The 19,343-nt window shown below is 34.9% G+C and overlaps 1 protein-coding gene across 10 annotated transcripts in view; it reads right to left on the reverse strand.

Annotated features, from left to right (window-relative positions):
* RGS7 (regulator of G protein signaling 7) overlaps positions 1-19,343 on the reverse strand; it is a 239,595-nt gene that overhangs the window by 102,793 nt on the left and 117,459 nt on the right. For all 10 annotated transcript variants that reach the window (XR_008436147.1, XR_008436148.1, XM_053972664.1 and 7 more), the window contains exon 4: positions 3,294-3,344. Coding sequence is in view for 8 of the 10 variants with exons in the window: in XM_053972664.1 (XP_053828639.1) it covers positions 3,294-3,344 (51 nt within the window). In the remaining 2 variants the exon portion in view is untranslated. The remainder of the gene's footprint in view (positions 1-3,293; positions 3,345-19,343) is intronic.

A 19,343-nucleotide genomic window follows, 5' to 3' on the forward strand; every position in this document is an offset into this window, starting at 1 on the left:
TTAAAGGAATTTCAGTATCTGATGTGGTCAGCCTGGTGCATTTCACGTCATCAATGACCACTTTGAAAAAGAAAAACACAATGTAGAAAAACAGAGTAGATTTTCCACATTAAGAGTAATTGGCAACATCAGTGAAGTGTCAGCACTTACCCTGTAATGGTCAATTCAACAACACATGTCTCAGTGCCAAACCACAAGCCCTTAAGATTTTGTAAACTCAGTTAATTGCTTCGTTTCAGGTTGAGATCATGCTTATATTTATGCCTGACTTCCCCATTAAAAATAACTTGGACAATTTCTGTTCCTTAAAATTTTACAGATGAATTGTAGGCTGAAGCACAAACATTTTTTAAGCACATATTGAATAACAAACAATGTAACAGCAACTGTACATTGCATTGTGCACAGCTATTCTGGGCACAAGCTCCACTCCACTAAAATAACTTCAAATCTGGTACAAATTAGCAGAATCCACCTATCATCTCCAGTTTATTTTCTTGATGGAGATCTACCGCAGCAAGCCAAAATCTTTCAAATATTCTACTGAATATTATTTTCCATTTATTAGAAATTTGCATGGTTTTATTGACTTGCAGTTTACAAGTTCCAACTTGTTACTACTTTTTACTAAATTTCTGTTTCCAGGTGAAAGCTTTACACTTATTAACACTGAAGCAAATGTTGCTGTCAAGCCTTCTTCTGCCTTATGTTCTTCCACTATCCATAATGTTGCCTACTTCATTCCCAATTAAATGGTATTGGAGTTGTATTCCCTTTGCAAAACAAAGGAAAAAATTGCATTTCAAAGTATTACTTTTATATATATAAAGTGTGGTAGCATCACTTTCTTCTTACTAGTTCTGTGTTTTATTAAAGAAGTTGACTGTAAGAGTTAGATGTTTTCACCCTGGAGAACAGAAGGCTTGGGGTGGAACCTCATCAAATTCTTCCAGTGCTTAGAGGACAGAAATTCTTTTCACAGGGAGCCACACTGAGAGGATAAGCAGCAATGAATACAAGTTGCATGGAGAGAGGTTTCATCTATTCAGTTTTTTTTACAGCGAGAACAAACAATCGCTGGATATGGTGAAGTTCCCATCAGTGGCAGTGTTCAGGATCAGACAGGACAGAGTGCTCAGTAATCTCACCCAGGCTTGCCTCTCCATGAAGGCTTGGACCACATGATCTTCTGATGTTCCCTCTAACCTGAGGTCCCTTCTGTGAATCTCTCTATTTACCCTTAAATCACAATTTACCCGCCTTGCTTGCATGAATAGTTGCACAGCACTAGTAGATGAGGTGTGCAAATAGTCCTTTCATTTTTCTGGACAGAGCAGAATATACTCTTAAAATATGCGCTCCAATCTATTTTATGGTGTTCTTCCAGGTATGTGGTTGGTATCAGAATTATACAGAGATGACAATTTGCAGTACAAACTAAGGCATTTATTATTTCTGCATTACAAAACTGCATAGCTTCACAAGTGATTTGTAACAGGACCCTACAGGGTAGGTTTAAAAGACAACTGAGTTAAATGCTGACACACAGGCATAAAGCAATCAGAAGACAGAGACAACAGATTGCAGAAATTAAGGGCTTTTCCACACAAGGTTCTAGATTGACTTGTCCAGAACTGAAATGAAAAGCAAGACACTTTTGGGTTTTGAAAAAACAGAACATTTTCAGAAGTTCTGTCATGTGAAAAGCTCTTGCTCACCATCTGTCAAGTTCACTGTCATCTGGCAATTCTGAGCATTACCCAAAGGAAGCATTTAGGGCTATTTGTTTTCTGAAGATCAGAATTTAACCAGCTCCAGATAGCTGACTTTGGACTAGGACCAAAATACATTTTTGTCATTGTGGATAGTTTCTTTTCCATCCATATAATCTGAGAGGATAAAACCCAGATTCAGTTAAACTAATGTGGTGTTTTGGTTACATATGTTAGTAGTTTGTGTGTTTGTTTAATCTTAATTGGATATGAACATAAGGAACCAAGGAGACATGTTTTCTGTTTAGCAGAATCCTTTTCTACTCCAAATTTTGCAAAAAGCAGGTAATCTGAAGGACAATCTGTTCCAGTATTGCAATTCTGGTTTGACAAATAAAGGTTAAACTTCCATATCAAATAAACACAGCCTAAAAATTTTTCAAACTCTTATAAATACAGATAGGTGAGTGTTTTGTAGCTGACAACTGAGAAAGACAATATCACACTTAGGTCACTTGAAGCCTCCACATTATCTCCAGGAAGCAAGCATATTACACTGTTCAAAACTAGCTAAAAATGTAGTCATCTCTGTCACATAACATGTCAATATGCTGTGAACTGACTACTTCCAAATATCAAATTCTGTATTGATAGTTCCTCATTGCTCAAGTCACAATTTTAAATACAGTGATTTTGCTTTTTGCTATCATACTTTGAGTTCTAATTTGACAGAAAAACACACTTTAAAAATAAAGACAACAATGACCCCAAAATGTAAAAAAAAAAAAAAAATACTGAAAGAAAGCAAGGAGAAAATCGATTTTTGATAATTTCTAAACATTTTTAGAGAAGGAAGATTATTTTTCCTCTAACCAAAAGAAAATGCAAACCTCCAAAGAATATTTTATTTCTACAATTCAGCATTGCCTACTATAAATCATTCCTTTATGGAAAATTTCTGATCAGGTAACTAGATTCTTGTAAATCCAGGAAATAAATAATAGCTAAATACAATAACCAAACTGTGTTTCCTGCTGGGCATATAAGAAACCAAGGCAGAGTTTGGAACCAAACCCTTATTTTCATGTCCCAATCCAGCTGATCAAGCAATGAACTGCTCTTCCTCACTTCACTGATTTTATTTGCATTTAATTTTCCATTTAAGATGCTATAGAGAAATGTCCAAATTTAAGATTAGCTTTTGGTAACAGTACAAGAATGTATTTTAACAGTTCTATTTATTTTTTGTATATTGAAAAATTCTGTAAGAAAACAGCTTGTATTTAACAAACTCTTTAACATAATGCTGAGTAAATTCCCATGCACTCAAACATATTTTCTATCAAAGAACTATCATTATCATTCTCATATTGTTTCCAGACACCTGCTGCAATAAAATTTATAATCAAAATCCTCAGATCATTAGTAAAGGTTTATAAGATTTTATGTCTGTTTTGCTATTGAAATTGTACTGGTCAAATGTTGTGTCTTGTCACTCCCACCACAGCAGAAAACAAAGTCAGGTTCAATATTTTGAAAAAACAAACTAGAATTTGAAGACAAGAAAACAAGAGAAATTACCTGGGTCTTCTATTGATAAGTTCTTTGTTAACCATTGAACAATATCTGAACCTAGGAGCAAAAGAAAAGGCATTTATAGATTAATAAATTTTCTCTCACTATTCTTCAGATCCTTGAGGCAAATCATTTTGTTCTTCCATGAAAGAGATCTACATTTTTTGCTCAATCTCTCTAGGGGAAAAAAAAAAAAAAAAAACCGCTGGCCATTGGATTTTAGTTTAGTTTCTCTTTTTAGCTCTGTTTTAGCAGTGAAAACATAGAAATTCTTTCTTTAGACTAAGACTTATAAAAAGTAATAAAAGTGCAATAAGTGTGCAATAGTAGTCTGGATTTTAAAAATTACACTACCGCAAAAAGCACATAAGAAAACACTTTATAAATCTAAGTTTCACCCTCCCTGTACCCCTCCCCCCACCTAGAAATTAGTTTACCGGTAAAGTTGCATACATATGGACTACCAATGTATCAATTTCCACCTCATGGCTAAGCTGTTGACAAAATTAATTTTTCCCTCAGTGCTGAAGTGCTTTCCTTACCGCTCCAGTCTCCCTTGCTCTATATCCCTTCATTTATTGCATATCCTTTTCTTTCTATTTCCTGCCTTATTTTAAGGTCCCATGCTATAGCTTACCTCCTAACACCTTTGATACCAGATTTCTTCCTGCCTTTCACACTGAGTAGCCTTCCAACCTCACCTCCTAATTCCTAACCCATCTGCTCCTCTTGGGCATGCACTTCTATCACACTTTATACTTTATGCCACAAGCTGAAGTCAGCCTTGTATTTCAGATAGAAAACTACAGTTGAACTTCACCCACTGTGAATATGATTTGCAAAATAAATGATGAAGCATTGCTGCAGACAGAAAAAAACCCAAACCACATTCATAATTTAAGCAACTTGAAATAACCAAACTGGCTTAGAGGGAAAATGGGTGAAACATTGAGGGATGTTACATGCATGTTCTTCATGTTTCATGATACTCCCAGTTCAGACAAGCAATGTAATAGAGAGAGACGTCACATATTTCCTTAGAGAACAAATATTTAAGTTGCTCATCCATTTCCCATCAAGCATAACAACAAAAATCTTTTATAAACCTTAAATTTAAAACAACAATAAAAATCTATACAACTTACAGAAATATAAACAAATCAAAACAATAAAATCTCTTGAATGTACTGTAATATATATCATTAGAATGTGGAGTATATTTCCCCTATCACCCCTTAGATTCAGTTTCTTCCTGTATTTTACATACTACATAATTTTCTTTGCTTTTCTTAAGGCAATGAAAACAGTATTATAAAAAGGCATTTCAGAAAAGACAGGAAGTTCACTTCTACTTCTAGCTTTTATTACACTTAGGAATAGCTTTATCATGTATTTTACAAAGCCTCATTGATTATATCATAGCTTTCCATTTGTGTATGCATTACAAACTTGATTACATAGAGTAAAAATATCTAGAGACTTAACAAACATGTCCAGAGCAAGCATTTTTCATTGCTATGTTAAATGCCTAAATCTTAAAGAGATTTTAAACTGCAGTGGCAGTTTAGTATTTACATGGCTCTATTCCTTAAATGAGGGAATTTACCTTTGCATGCTGTTGGAGGAATACAAAATGTTTCAGACACATATTTCTACCCCAAAAATATTTCATTTTTTTTAAATACAATTTTAATCTTTTTTTAATACATATGAAATTTACAAGATTAACACTGAAGGAAGAATTTTAGTTTAATATAAGATGAAACTTCATAAACCTCAATGGTGCAGTTCCAAGCATAGCTATCTTTTTCTGTCAGCTGACTAGAGAAGTTAGTCAGCCCTAAATATTTTCCTAAATCTTCAAAGATCAAAGACAAAAATTAGAAAAACAAAATGACACTTTGAATACTGATTTTTAACTTTTTCTTCTTTCAAATCTCTCAGGTACCATTTGGGAAGAAGTTTTCTGTTCTTTTCATTTCACCTTCAAACGCTTTTTCCATTTTGTCTCTTTTAAAAACTTTCTTACAGTGACATGCTGTATTCCTCAGTCCTCAGCTCCTGGCCTCACCTTTTAGTATACGTGGTCTGCATATCAGAAATTTCACCTCCATATGTTTCAGTGTCTTTTGGCTTATTATAAATAATAGTGGGAAATCAACTTTCTTGAAAATGGCACCACCTGATTATGAAGGTTTATTGATGCTCTATTCACATTACACCCTGAAGCCATTGCCCTGGCACTTAAAAGCCTGGACAGAGTTTAAGCCAGCTATTGCCTTCTAACACACTGATGATTTCAGAGGTATGAGTTTCATGACAAATGAACAAATACCAACATCAACACTCTCCTTCTCTAATGAAGGCTATTCAAGTAAAACAAACTTGCAAGTAATTTGTCATATGGCAAGTGAGAAATGCATCGGTTCATATTTCTTTGGGAGATCTTGAGGCCAACTCTAGTCCTAAAATAATAAAGGTATTAACTTTTAGAGCTTGCTGAGTGTTTTTGTAGCTACTAGTTTTAACATCTAATCAACATTATTGTTTCCTTTAATTATTCCTGTGCCCTTTTCTAAGATCTATTACTTATGCAAATGTGTTTCTAAAAGCAAAACCACTACTCTAATTTCTTATCTCAGAAAAAAAAAACAAAAAAACAAGGCAGCAAAACAGGTGAAAACAGGAAAATAATACTTCCTGTGAATGTAGCTCTGAAAAAAAAATGACCAGTAAATTCATGACAGTTTTCATACATGACACTTCACACCTATAGGAATTATGATTCAAGACTATAAACTTCATTATTTGTAAACAAGAACTAATACAATGAAAAATCTTTAACGTTCAAACGTGATTCTGTCTTATCACCAGAAATTTAGCAAAAAGACAAGCTAGTCAGATGATATAAATTTCATGGAAGTCAGTACCTTGGTACTGGACTCAATTGAAAAGGAAACTTTCTGCAATCCAAAATAGAAAATGTTTGCTGTGTCAGATACTCCGTTTCTGTATACTGTTTAATGTATGATATCACACCCAGCTATAACATTGTCAAAGCAGATTCTCAAGTTCTCCAGGTCTCCCTGCCTCACGTCCAGCAGGCAGACACATTGGCTATTAGATCTGCAAGATGCAGAAGACTTCAGTCAAACTGCCAACTGAATTTTGAAATCCTAGAAAAACCTTCAGTTGTCATGCCAATTTCTAAAGCAAATAAAATTGGACAAGGCAAAGCAATAATTTTTATTAATATCTTAAAGCTAGCAAAAGCAGAAAACATTTGAAAAAAAGGGGGTTTTTTTAGATATAGAACCTGAAAGCCAGGAGTGAGATTCCTTAAATGCCAGCACCTATCCTGATAAAGGCAATAAAATTCACAAGATCTTACTCAAGCCCAAAAAAAGACAGACTTTAATCTTTAAAGAAATAGGCAAAAACACATCTGTATTCATATACAAATGGAAAAGACTCAGTCATGTTCTTTGTGAAATGTACTTGCTGAAGATTCCACAAGTGATTAATTTTAAATGAAATGGTCCAAAAATAGCAGCTACTGAGGCTGTCACAGCCTCCTAAGAAATATTTTTGAGGAAAGCATGCTCTCTGAACTCTGCAATAGTAATTTCCAAGTCAAATTCATAAAGGCCAGGGCAATGCTAAGGTTACCTTTCAGACAAAAACACCTATTCTAAACAAGTCCTTACAGCATACATTTTCAAAAAGCGCTAGTTTTGATCTATAGAAAATTTCACAGGAATTAGAAATCAATCTTTTGCTATGCATAGATGCAATAAGCCATGTAAGCCTTGATCTGACAGAAAAAGAAAGGATAGTAGTACTGCAAAAGAAAAGCAAAATTCAAAATGCTCTATCTTTTTCAAAATTCAAAAACATATCTAGTGGAAGAAGAGACAGCTGCAAGAAAGTACATTTTATTAATCAGAATCACAAATCAAGAGACCACTGAGAAACTTAATTCAAGTATTTATTACTTCATAAAGACATGGGTTCAACCTTGCAAAGAACATATTCTTTTGTTGTTGATATCTTGGTTTAGTAACCAAAACCTAGTCTACTTTTTACTTTTAGACTTCAGAATATTTGCAGATAATTAAGAGGGAAAGTAACACAGGAAGCTCCCCTGCATTGCTGATACCAAGAGAGAGGGTTTTGCTGTCAACAATCAAGGCTTTTGCCATCGGAGCTCTCAAGAGCAACATAACCATGATGGTTATGTTTGCCCAGCACTGTGAAATCTGGGCAGCTGGACCTGTTTGGTGCTGAGAGGCAGGAGGAGATCATTCAGGTGCTCCCTCAAGGGAGCCTTGCGGTCGGCTGGCTCAGCTTCAGTGCTTCACCACCACCTAGCCTTGAGAACCTGGAGAATTTTTTGCAGGGCAGCTCACAATACAGAAAACTTAATAAACATGACTCTAGGAAATATCACTGTGTAAATTTAAGACAAGACTACTACTAAATTAGCAAGGAAACAGTACTGTATTTCCATTATTTCTCTTGATTTTTTATATTGAGAGAGGAGGGTATTGGGTCATTTTAACTTTCGTCTTCAACACCTTCATTTTGAGGAAATTAAGAGACAGGAAATTAAGAGACATTGGAAACACAGAAAATGGATTAGATGAGCAGGGAGATTATAAAAGCCAGTGGTCTCTCAGGCATTCAGCACTAACTGTTTTTGAACAAAAATTGCTGTCTAATGGAGAGGAGGACTCTGCAAGAAAGGCCTTTCACTGGTGAATGGGACAAAAATTATCTGTATTCTCCCTGAAGTTTTCACAATCACAAACCATAGCATATATTGACACAGTTATAGCAGTATGGATATTTTAGCATTTCTTTATCTAAGAAGCACAGTTTGTGTATGAATTTTTCGTGTGTATATCTGGAAGAAATCAAGTTACAGGCAGAAAGTAGTTACAGGCAGAAGGGCAGAGAAAAGAAAAACAATGGCTATATTATATTTGGCTTAAAGTATGGAAAAATACATTATTATCCAGTACCTATATTGGATTATTCAGATTAATTTTTCCCTATATCTATTACAGCTGAGCAAAGAGAGGCTTTGCATCACTTGATTGCAGTGTCCACAGAAAGATGAAAGAAGGATGCGGGGACTCTTCTCTGAGACTGGGGTTGCAGAAGTGCCTGAAGGATCATATATCCTAAATAAATTCTTTCCACCCTGTATTTTTAGTTAATAGTTTTTTTCTTTCTTTTCTGTATTCTTTTGAATTAATGTGAAAGAGATTTATAGATTTAACTTGGTAGAATTTTTTATCATGAATGGCAACAGAGCTGACATCGTTAATTTGAATACCCTGCTGGTTACACTTTACACATTTAACTTTCTGACCTTTACTAATTAAGTGGGTTCATTTTTTTTTTTTAATCATTGATCAGATTGCAATTTGATTAAGGAAATTATTTACATCTCAACTTTCACACACATTTCTGACATTTTTTTTTTAGCATTGCTGATAAATGCAAAAGCTTACTCGTTTGAACTATTATAATTGAGGGTGGAGCACACATTTGTTTGAGTTATGTTAAGGAAGATCGTACCCAGGTGCAGATTTAAAAATGTCATCTGAATAATACTAAGAGTAGAAAGAATATGACATATTTTAATGAAACTACTCAAGCACAAAAGTAATTGCAGTTTTCTAGTTTTAAAACATAAGCTGAAATATACTTTTTTCCAACATGAAGGTAGATACGGGAATTTGCAGAAATAGAACCCCCAAATGAATCATCCTACTGCTTTTGAGTTGGATTCTTTCATTCTCAGCTGTAAGCAGTGCTCAGAAATACTCAAGCCTAGAAGGGTAGAAAGGATCCATAATTCTGGCTAGCCTAACCTTGTGAAGAACAACATGTTGCTTGATACTGTTATGACTTTCTGCTTTAGACAGGAAAATTCATCTACAATCATACTGTGAAAGAGCTAACAAAGAATGCAAAAATCTCTTCCATTTCCATACCAACATGAAATAAATCAGTGGTGCTGACCAACAAATTTCAGCAAGGTAAAGCCTGGAGTCGCACTCTGTCTCATAACCAAGCTTCAGAGCAGAAATCTGGTTTATAAACACTAAAAGGATAATTAAATACAACTGTGTATCTGTGCCACTCGTTATTCTAAAAGTGGTAATCCACACAGGTCCCTGTGTCCTCCAGCAAAAGGGATTGCTGCTTCATTCCAGCAACGTTTATCTCTAAAGTTTCCCAAAAGATATCCTATACTTAGATCTCTTCCACAGCCACAAATGACCGTTTTACTAATGACACTAGCTGTGCATAATTGGCAATATACCAGTAACCACTGATGAAATCCTTGTCATCCCAAGGCTCTTATCCCAAGCACTACAGTTCAGCATCTTGCTGAAGAACATTGCTCCACGCAAAACGTTTGCAAGACAAGAGTGATGCTGTTTAGAAAAACTAAGTTGCATGAAAGCCCTGTACAGCCTGTCTACTGCAAAGGGAATTTTATGCTTTTCTTCAAAATTATGTAAACATTCATGATCTTGATGAATGATAATAGAATATCAGTGTGCACATGACATGTAAAATATTAAAAACTTTCTCTATGTAAAAAAATATTTGTGGGGGGAAAAGCCCATAAAATATAAGTTACAAACACCATAAAAATGCCCTGAAGAAATTTAATTTATGAGAAATCCTCACCTCCAAATAAAAAAGAAAAACAAAACAAAAACAAACCAACCAGAACCAGAAAAAAAAAAAAAAAGCACACTTCATTTTAACTACTATATGCTTTCTTCAAGCAAAACTTCTAAAAACTGAAATAAACAAGGAGGCTAGGATACTTATCAATGAGACATACTTGATTTCCTGTTCATCAGAAATCTTAAATAATGCTAAAAGAAGATAAGAAGATAAGTGATTTCCAGTTTTTCTCATCATGATGCCCCTTCCTTTTTCTCTCAATCAATTCTTCTCTTTACCTTTCAAAAACTTGCAGACACACTTAGGTACTACTATGAGCAAAACAGCCAAGAATTCAGCTACTCATCATGCTCTCCATCTACCATTACCTTTGGGAACTCAAGCTAAATCACATGCGCCAAAATAGTTCTGGATCCAATGCCAAGTGGAGGGCAGGAAGCCTTCAAACACCAAGCATAATGGTGTCCATGCTCTTCCCAGCCACCAGTGTGTACTGTGTAAATCAACAGGCAATGAGGCTGTTCTGCAATATCAATGCCCCACCTTGTAGGTGAGTACCTAGTCACCAGCTTAAAGCACATTTTTTTCTATCTTTCTCAATGATGATGCAATTTCTTCTTGAAAGTAATGAGAAACTCCACATGGAAGTCTCTACTGTCTGCTAATCACATTCTCTAAATCATGAGACAGCTCAGACACAAGCAGTTTCAGGCCTTTGAAGCTGAGTGTCTCCACCTCAGTTTTTAGGCATTCTGGTTGTGGTCTCTTTTAATTCCTTTTGCTGGAGCTGTAGCTTTTTTGTGTTAAATAGCTTGGGAGATGAGAAGAAAAAATAAATTATTTACAGCCCTGTAGGACATCCATGTTGGAAGTTGAGCACCTGGAGTCCCCCCTCCTGCTGTGCAGTCTGGTTAACGGGAAGTAGAACAGCATTGGCACGTGTATCCTGGTGAAGAGCACTGCAGGGTATGAATGTAAGAGCAGTCACCCTCAAGAAAAAGTGAGAAGGAAATTCATATGTGACTCCTATGCCATGTTTGAACTCCCATTCCTGAAATAACACATAAAAGGGCAATAGTAACATCACTTTTGTCTAACTATCTTGAACTCTCACTCTGAAAAGTTCATCCCAGATTATTTCAGGAAAACTGACAATGTATTCTTAAGAGAAAAATTTGCTACTTGCCATAAATAGTTCATCTAGCCTTGTTTTTGTATCTACTGGATATTTTACTGTCGTGCTGACAACTTTGTGTATAGAAAAGAGGTAGATTGATAAGCATATGTTCTTTCTCTCATACACATATCAGTAAGTGCTTGCACATTGCACTTTGATAATCTTCACAGCACAGTAAAAGCTGCCTGAGTTTATCTCTGCCACAAGAAACTCTTTTGCTTTCTTATTTTTTTAAATCAGCAGTTTGAAAATTGAGTGTAAAACCAAAAATCCTCTAGGTTCAACAAAAAAGCTTTGTGAAACTCTTGACCGCACTTCAAGCAATTATGTATTTTTTTCATCTTTCCACATTAATATCTCTAAGAAACACAGTATTTTCCTTCAGAAATGCTTCTTCTAACTCTTGTTATACTGGCCCCCAAAAGACACCCACACACAGATGGCAATGAAAGGAAGTGAGGAGCAATGTAATTTCTGCTAAACACTTTTAACATTCATGGAGGATTTTCACAGGGGAAAATCCTCAAGTCCTAATTCAGGAGAAATGGGAATAAATATGTACATTATATTAGACTTGATTTGGGATTTTGTCTCCAGGAAGAAAGTCAGTGGGGACACAGTGACTTACAGTTTTAACATTTGCCCAGCAACAATGTCAAAGTACTTCCTCTCAAAGTGTTCTTACACAATAATAGTTAATTTATACAGTTGGTTTGAAAATGGGTTTTTCCAATGTTGCTATTTCAAAACACTCTTCCAGTGACTCATGCTTTTACTGTTCTCTTCACTTAAGACTCTCAAAACTGATGTCCAAAAAAAACCCCTTTGATTAGTGTCGATTTCCTGACTAACCCAATCTAATGTAGTTATTTTGACAAAAAATACACCTTTTAGAGAGATTTAGTGACGCTTAGTACAACAGCACAATGTGATGCTCTGCAGAAGCTCCTGAACCACAAGTTTCCCAAGAATCTGATCATTACCCAGCCATTCCCACACATATAGAAATGACTCCAACAGGAAGCTTCTTCTCAATTAAAAAAATCCACAATAAAGCAGTTGCACAAAATATGTATCTTCAGAGATACAATCCATTGTAGGGACACAGGCTATAACAGAAAGTCTGAAAACATGAATTTCACATCAAAGTGCCAAGAAATTGCAGAATAAAAATACTTTGTTTGGCCAAAGTAGTCATCTAGGAGTTTTAGTTCTTTATTCCCATTGTTCCTCAGCCTGTAGCACAGATCAGCTATTTTTCAACTAGTACTAATAAATACAAAGTATTAAATACAAGAAAGTTTGCTGAAACTGAGTAGAAATCTTCAACCTTAATCTGAATATTCAGGTGTTACATCAGAAATGTCACTGACTGATAAAAACTTTGCTCAAGGCTTCTTTTTTTTCTATTTGAGTATGAAATGTTTTCATATTCAATAGACCACAGAAAGTTCAAATGAATTTCTATTCTTGATTAATCTGTGCTGCATGTTTTTGTGGTATTTCCTCCAGATCCATTATTATTTTAATACTGCTATGTCTCCGAGTTTACACTTCAAAGATCTGCTGCAGAGCTACATTTTCAAAAGGGAAAGAAAATTAAGTTATTCAAATTTTAAGTACCTATATTTTTGAGCATTATTATGACTGAAAATCTAATCCCATTCAGTTTTTACCAAACTAAGGGAATGCTTCAAGACTTTAGTATGCTTGGTTTCTTGGCATAACAAAAATCACTTACATTATATGGTATGGAATGAACTGTGTTAGAAACAAAAATTACTTTGCTCCAACTCAATACTTCCACCAAATTCAGCAAATTTTTAATTTGCAGTCTTTCATCACTATTCAGAGATTATGAATTATTTTTTTCTAAATGTTGATAATTGTGCTGCACAACTATCTGAAGCAGATATTACTGGATCTGTTCTCAAATACATAAAAATCTTATAGTTCTTCTCATGGTAGTTCTTCACATACGCACCTCAAGAACCCTGTCACAAAAAAAGGTAAAATTTATCAGCTCTTGAAGAAAATTCCCAATTATTCATTGAAATATAAGTTCTGCTGACAATTGAAATTCTCTAACATAAGATTTACCTATCAACTGAGATTTACCAAAAGTTGAGATAGACAAGAACTACTATTTTAATATGCAATCAACAGCCCTTGTGTTTAAAATAAACTTAATCATATCATCCATAATAAATAATATATTTCTATCTCAAATTGAAAATTGAAGTATGGTATATGCTCAATGGTATATACTAATATATGTGAGTACACATGCCAGTCATTTTATATATTGTCCCCCCATCCATCACAAAGAACTTAGCAAACCAAGAAATAAAACTTGGTGAAAATAAATCCCTCTATGTTTCAGTTTACCATGTTCATTCCCTTGCTGCTGTGTTTCCCAAGGGATGTTCACATCAGCATTTGTAAGACAGCCCTGTAGCTAGTATTAGCTTTTTCTCTATGACATTTTTATAGGAATTCAAAAGCCACCTTTCTGCTTTGGCAAGTAATGTGGTACCACATTAATCAAATACATTTTTGAAGCAAAGTACTTTGCTTTTCCATCAGTATCAGGCAATATTCATAGGGCCATCACTAATGTCTCCATTTTAGGAATGTCTCTTGGAGCCTGGACAAAGAAACAATCTCTGCAAAAACCTTCTGTTTTCTCCCATCCCTACCCTCACATTTATTACATCCAGAGCAACCATTTAATAAGACTAATCCACGACTTCATGGGAAGAATTTGTAAGTTTATGTGGACAAGCTAGAGAGAGTAATTTTCCACCATCCATTATCAAGTAGAAGAATGATTAAAAAAACATTATTCTGAACAATCCTGGACCACTAGCCCAAGATGTAACCGTTGGTATTTATTCCTTCAGTAAAGATAATAGTTCCTCATACTGTGCTGTGGATCTGGGGGGCTAGAGAACAGAGAAGCATTTTGAAAAGATCAACCTGTAAGTATAGCGCAATAAATAAAAGTTCATGTCCTGGAGCATGAGTCTATTCTTCAGGTTATTTTAATGAACATTTCAATGTTTTACTTCTTTAGATGAAACAGCTGAAAACTGATGGCGTCTTACTGTGAACATAGGATGGATCTTTTATAATTTAGACTTGTGAGTACATAAGCTCTTTGGAAAGATGAGACTATAGTTCATTATTTTTTTCCTTCTTCACAAAATGCAGAAAAAAATTATGTGCATACTGTTGCCTAGGAGTATGCAGTGACGTGAATACTACTTTTAGCACCTGTTGTGTCTTTGCTGTTTACATTGTCAGAGTAATAAATAGTATCAAGATGTAAAATCACCCTTGGTGAGGGAACATGTATATACAACCATTCAGCTAACTATGCAAACTTGGCCCCCTTCCCAGCCTCTGTACAAAACATTTATTTGACTTTTGGTTTCTCCATGTAATTTTTGAGGACTTGTACATATTTTATGTAAAAATATTGAAAAAATGGCCACCATTTCTTCCTTAACCACTGACTGCAGACTCAGAAACAGATTATATATATTCTCTGGGGAAAATAAAGGCAGGCTCAGTAAAGAAGTATAAAGCAAATAGATATCCAGTACTAGGATTACTGTTCACTAGTGGAAGGCAAAAGTAAACACAATTCTTGTGTTGAGGGCCAGGAGACAATAAACATGTGTCAGTCAGCTAAGGAATTGTGACGTCTACATGAAATATGGTTCCAAGGTTGGGAGGAAGGGGGTAAGAAGACATTTGGGAAAAATATGTTCTTGCTCAATCTTCTTACATTCTTAAAAGAGCTAAAATGAATTCATCAACAGATTACAAAAGAAAACTAGTTGCCCTCCCCAGCAACAAGAAAAAAACCAACAAACCTAAATATTTAAAAATTTAAAGAATTTAAAGTATTTCTTCATAGGTAAATATACCTTGTCCAATCTGACACCAGCAATTAATATGATCCTCCTGCTACCTTATTGTCAGAAAAGAAATCAGGGAGAGCAGGAAAGGGTGCTTGTGCTTGGACTAGCAAAAAGCATGATTATGGCAGCTTGATAGCCTGAAAACAGAACCGATCTCTTCTCACATCAAAGGGGAAAGGGAGTAGAGGTAATTTTACTGGTGTGAGTTTTTCTTGATGCAAAACAGGATGGATATAAGTCATGTAGAACGGAAGTCTTAAGTAGCTTATCCCCTTCAAATTTCAGCTTCACTTTGAATGAAGCAGGTTTATACTTAGAAACTAAGAATATACTTGGCTGTTTTAACCCTCCTTTCTATTCCAATTCCAAACTTACTTGGCATAAAACTGGGCTCCTGTCAATAACCAATATACAAATAAATGCCTGCCTTAGCACTGTTTGTTATCAACAAATAACATCCAATGGATGGGAACAGGCTAGTCACATTAACAGCCAGTAAAACATGCTGCGCTCAAGTGAGAGATGACTACTCTATTTGTCCTGCAGCACACAAACACAGCAGCAATTCACACCAGTCAGAAAATATCAGAAGAATTCTTCATCTCAAATTCACTCCCATCTTTTATTGACTTAACAAAGAGCATGTCTTTGGCCATTGCCATTACTGGAGCAACGTTCCACCGTTTTAAGTAATAGCTGATGGAATATATTTATATGCTTGTATTTTTAATTATTTTTTTAAAGAAAGTGATGGCTTACTAGTTTAAGTGAGTATATTAAAAAATATCTATAGATTCAACTTTAAAACTGACTTCTTTTCTTACTTATAGTATTGAATTTTCCTTCACATGCTATGCATCTAGAAATGACTGTCACTCAGGGAAAGGAAGCAACAAGGTTTTACTACTGTTAATACACTTTACATTTCAGCAGTTTTTCCTTCTCACATATTTAAAATTATCATTTAGCTTGCATTATGAAAGATGTCCTTGCTAGTTAGTGTTTTCTTGTTTTTAGCAAGTAAGCTAACAAAGGTAGACAAGTTCTTGTTCTTCACACAAAAATGTGTGCACAGAGAATATAGAGGAAAATTACAGCCCTAAGCACAGATTCTTAAGATGAAGCCCACACAAGTAACTCTTGTTACATACATAGCAAATACAAACATGTAATGCTTTAATGATGCCTAAATTTGATGTACTCTAAACTTAGTAAAGATAATGATTACCAAACCAAGCATAACAGTGAAGGCAGATCATCTGGCAGAGGTAGGAGTTATTTAGCTGTTTCATGTTGCAGAGCTTGTTCAGTAATTTTAATATGGAAGCATTTTATACTAACTGCTATTCAAACATGTTGGAACAGCGAGTCCCTCCTGCTAAGGAACTACAATCAGCATTTCTGATGTGACAATTTACCTGAATAATTAAGATTTTCTGCGTTGATCATGTTCAGTGGTTGCTCAATAAAGCCCCTGACTTGTTACTCTCTGAGTTTCCTCAGTCAAAAGTGCATCTTCAAAAGGATGCTTCACAAATCACAACAGAAACAGAGACACCAGAGTTTCTTACCTTGCATACACTTTGAGGCTCTCAAACTTCATTTTGATATGAAGTGGAACCCCAAAATCAAACATCAAAGATTTGCACAAACTGAGAAATTAGAAATATTTTCCTTTAATGCTATCAAAATGTGTGATTCAACAGGGACAAAACCATTTTCTTAAAATAAAACAAACAGAATCTTTCATCTTCATCTTTCTGACTCATACGACAGCTTCTAACAGGAGTATAATAACAAAACAATAAAAAAAAATCAGTATTTCAGTACTTTCTGATAATGGCAATGTCAAAAACATTCTCCTTAAAAAGTGTGGCTCTGAAAATATTTCACAGCAGAAAACTGGTTTGCCAGATATAGCATCATAAATGTTCTTAATAGATAATTCTTCTAAATTAAGCAGATGTAGAAAGCTTGAACAGAACTAACATGGATGTGATTATTCTCTGATTCTATGATCTCTTTGACAAGACCAGAGGACAGAGCCATAGGATCTGCTACATGGAGCACCTAGGGACATTCCATTGATAATTTTAAACACAAGAGATAAAATAAGAGAATAATGGACACTTTTGTCTGCCTTTTTCTCTTAAGATGTTAGCTTGTCAGTCATTATCAGGATAAGTAAAAATTTTTATTCCACTGTATATCTTTAATAACTTGCCACTTCCACTTTAACCTAAACTAAATTCAAAGATATTTTTATTGTGCAATATAAACACTATAATGATAGCAGTGATAGCTCTCCTTATCTCATACCATGCCTCTCTCTTCTTGATGAGTCATCTCTCCTCTTACCATGTAGCGAAAAAAAACAGATGAGTCTTGAAAAGCTAACCTTTTGGGAAATGTATTTGTAAAATCACAGCTCCTGTAACTACTATACCAGTTTCCAGACAGTGAGTTATATACAGTGGGAATGAAAACATTTGGGAAATATCTGGAATTTAGCTTCTAAAAGATGTTTTCTTTGACAATAAGAGTAAGAGCAAACTTACTATTTTGGCACTTTTGAATCATGTCCTCTTAAGCTTTAATTTCAAATCTATTTTTAATTCTGGTGCTATGCTTAAAAGTAATTTCTTTTTATTGAATGATAAATCAAAGGGAATATTATAAAACCATTCTCTGTCTTAGCTGCTATGGGAAAATCCAAAGTAACTCCATTACAGTCACTAAAAACATTTTAGAAGTTTCAAATCAACATAGTTTCAAGAAGTGAGTGAAAAAGTTATTGAAATATGGCTCAAGTTCTTCTCAGCTATGTCATATGTTGAGACTTACAAAAAACAAATGTCAATTTAAAGTAGCTTAAGAAACTTAAAGTCTATTTCTTTATTCCTTCAGTCTGCATGCACGATTGTGGTGAAACCATAACCATGTAGAGCTATTCACTTCTAACATAAAACTTCTCTGTACAATTTATACTCATCTGCATTTTTGCTACCTGACAGATGAAAGGGGTGTGCAAAAAAAGGCTCCAACTCCTCATATTGTTTAAGAAGCTGTCTTTGATTGTCTTTCAAGCACCTTCCTGGGCTATGCAAACTATAGCAACCATGCTCTAAACTGGGCATGATCACACTCTATAAAGAAGAAACATTCAGACTATTTTGACATAAAACACATTTGTTTTACCAGAGGCATTAGCAATGTAATGATATTCTGTCCTTCAAAACCACTTTTTTAATGTATGATTGATGCCTTCATAAGACAAATGCTGGTAATTAAAGTCACCTATGTAAAAAACAGGAGAAGCTGTGCTCCCTCCCCTCTATGTGCAGGGAAGCTGAGGGAGGACAGGTCTCTGGGGTGTCAGACAAAGGAGTGTCTTAGATGCCAGTTAGGTAACTATGCTGAAAAGAAAGCAAAAGGAAAGACAAGTGGGTATGTACAAACAAGTGGGACGAGCTTATTGAGGGACATATTATTTGAAGGACTTGCTGTTGTCTTGGGTTTGACTGATGTGGTCACTGCACCAAAGTTAGTTACCTATATTTGGCACAAGGGAAAGGATTTGACAGAAGAATGATCACTGCTTAAAAATGCTTTTCAGCAAGGGAAACAACAATGTGCAGTTTGTCCCAGAAGATGCACTACTAAAACAAGTGCTATTTCCTAAAGATGTATAACTTACAAAGTGCCCTGAAAAGAATTACAGAAAATTATTTAATTGATTTACAATTTGTACAATGACAAATGGAAGAACTCCAGCAACATTAAGTCCTCTAGTATACTATGATGAAGTGAGTACACAGTTTGCTTTATAGCTGTGGTAATAGTCAGAGAGGCCAAATGAAAAGACTGCTGAACTGAATAGTTAAACCAATGATGAAAATCCAAAGGACTCAATTTTAAGCCCCTCTTATGAACCATAGGTTATGCTAGTACGCCTTTGACAACAACAGGGTTCTTGGGTTTTTGTTAGCCTGCTGAACTATCTATTGCAAGTACTTCTTTAATAATGAATGACCCTTGGTCTATTTATTTAGAAAAGCCATGCAAGATACAGGAAACATACAGATAAAGGTCAGTGTTTAACATGATGAATTCAGGCAGGACTTCAAAGTATATCAGGCTTGTTCTTGATTTTATTTCATATGAAAATTCTTCATATCCTTTGCATTGATGGCTAGGCATAAGTTAAATGGTTTTTCGTGCTTTTTTTTATTAATA

Source organism: Vidua macroura, chromosome 3 (assembly GCF_024509145.1).
Source record: "Vidua macroura isolate BioBank_ID:100142 chromosome 3, ASM2450914v1, whole genome shotgun sequence".
NCBI classification, from domain to species: Eukaryota; Metazoa; Chordata; class Aves; order Passeriformes; family Viduidae; genus Vidua; species Vidua macroura.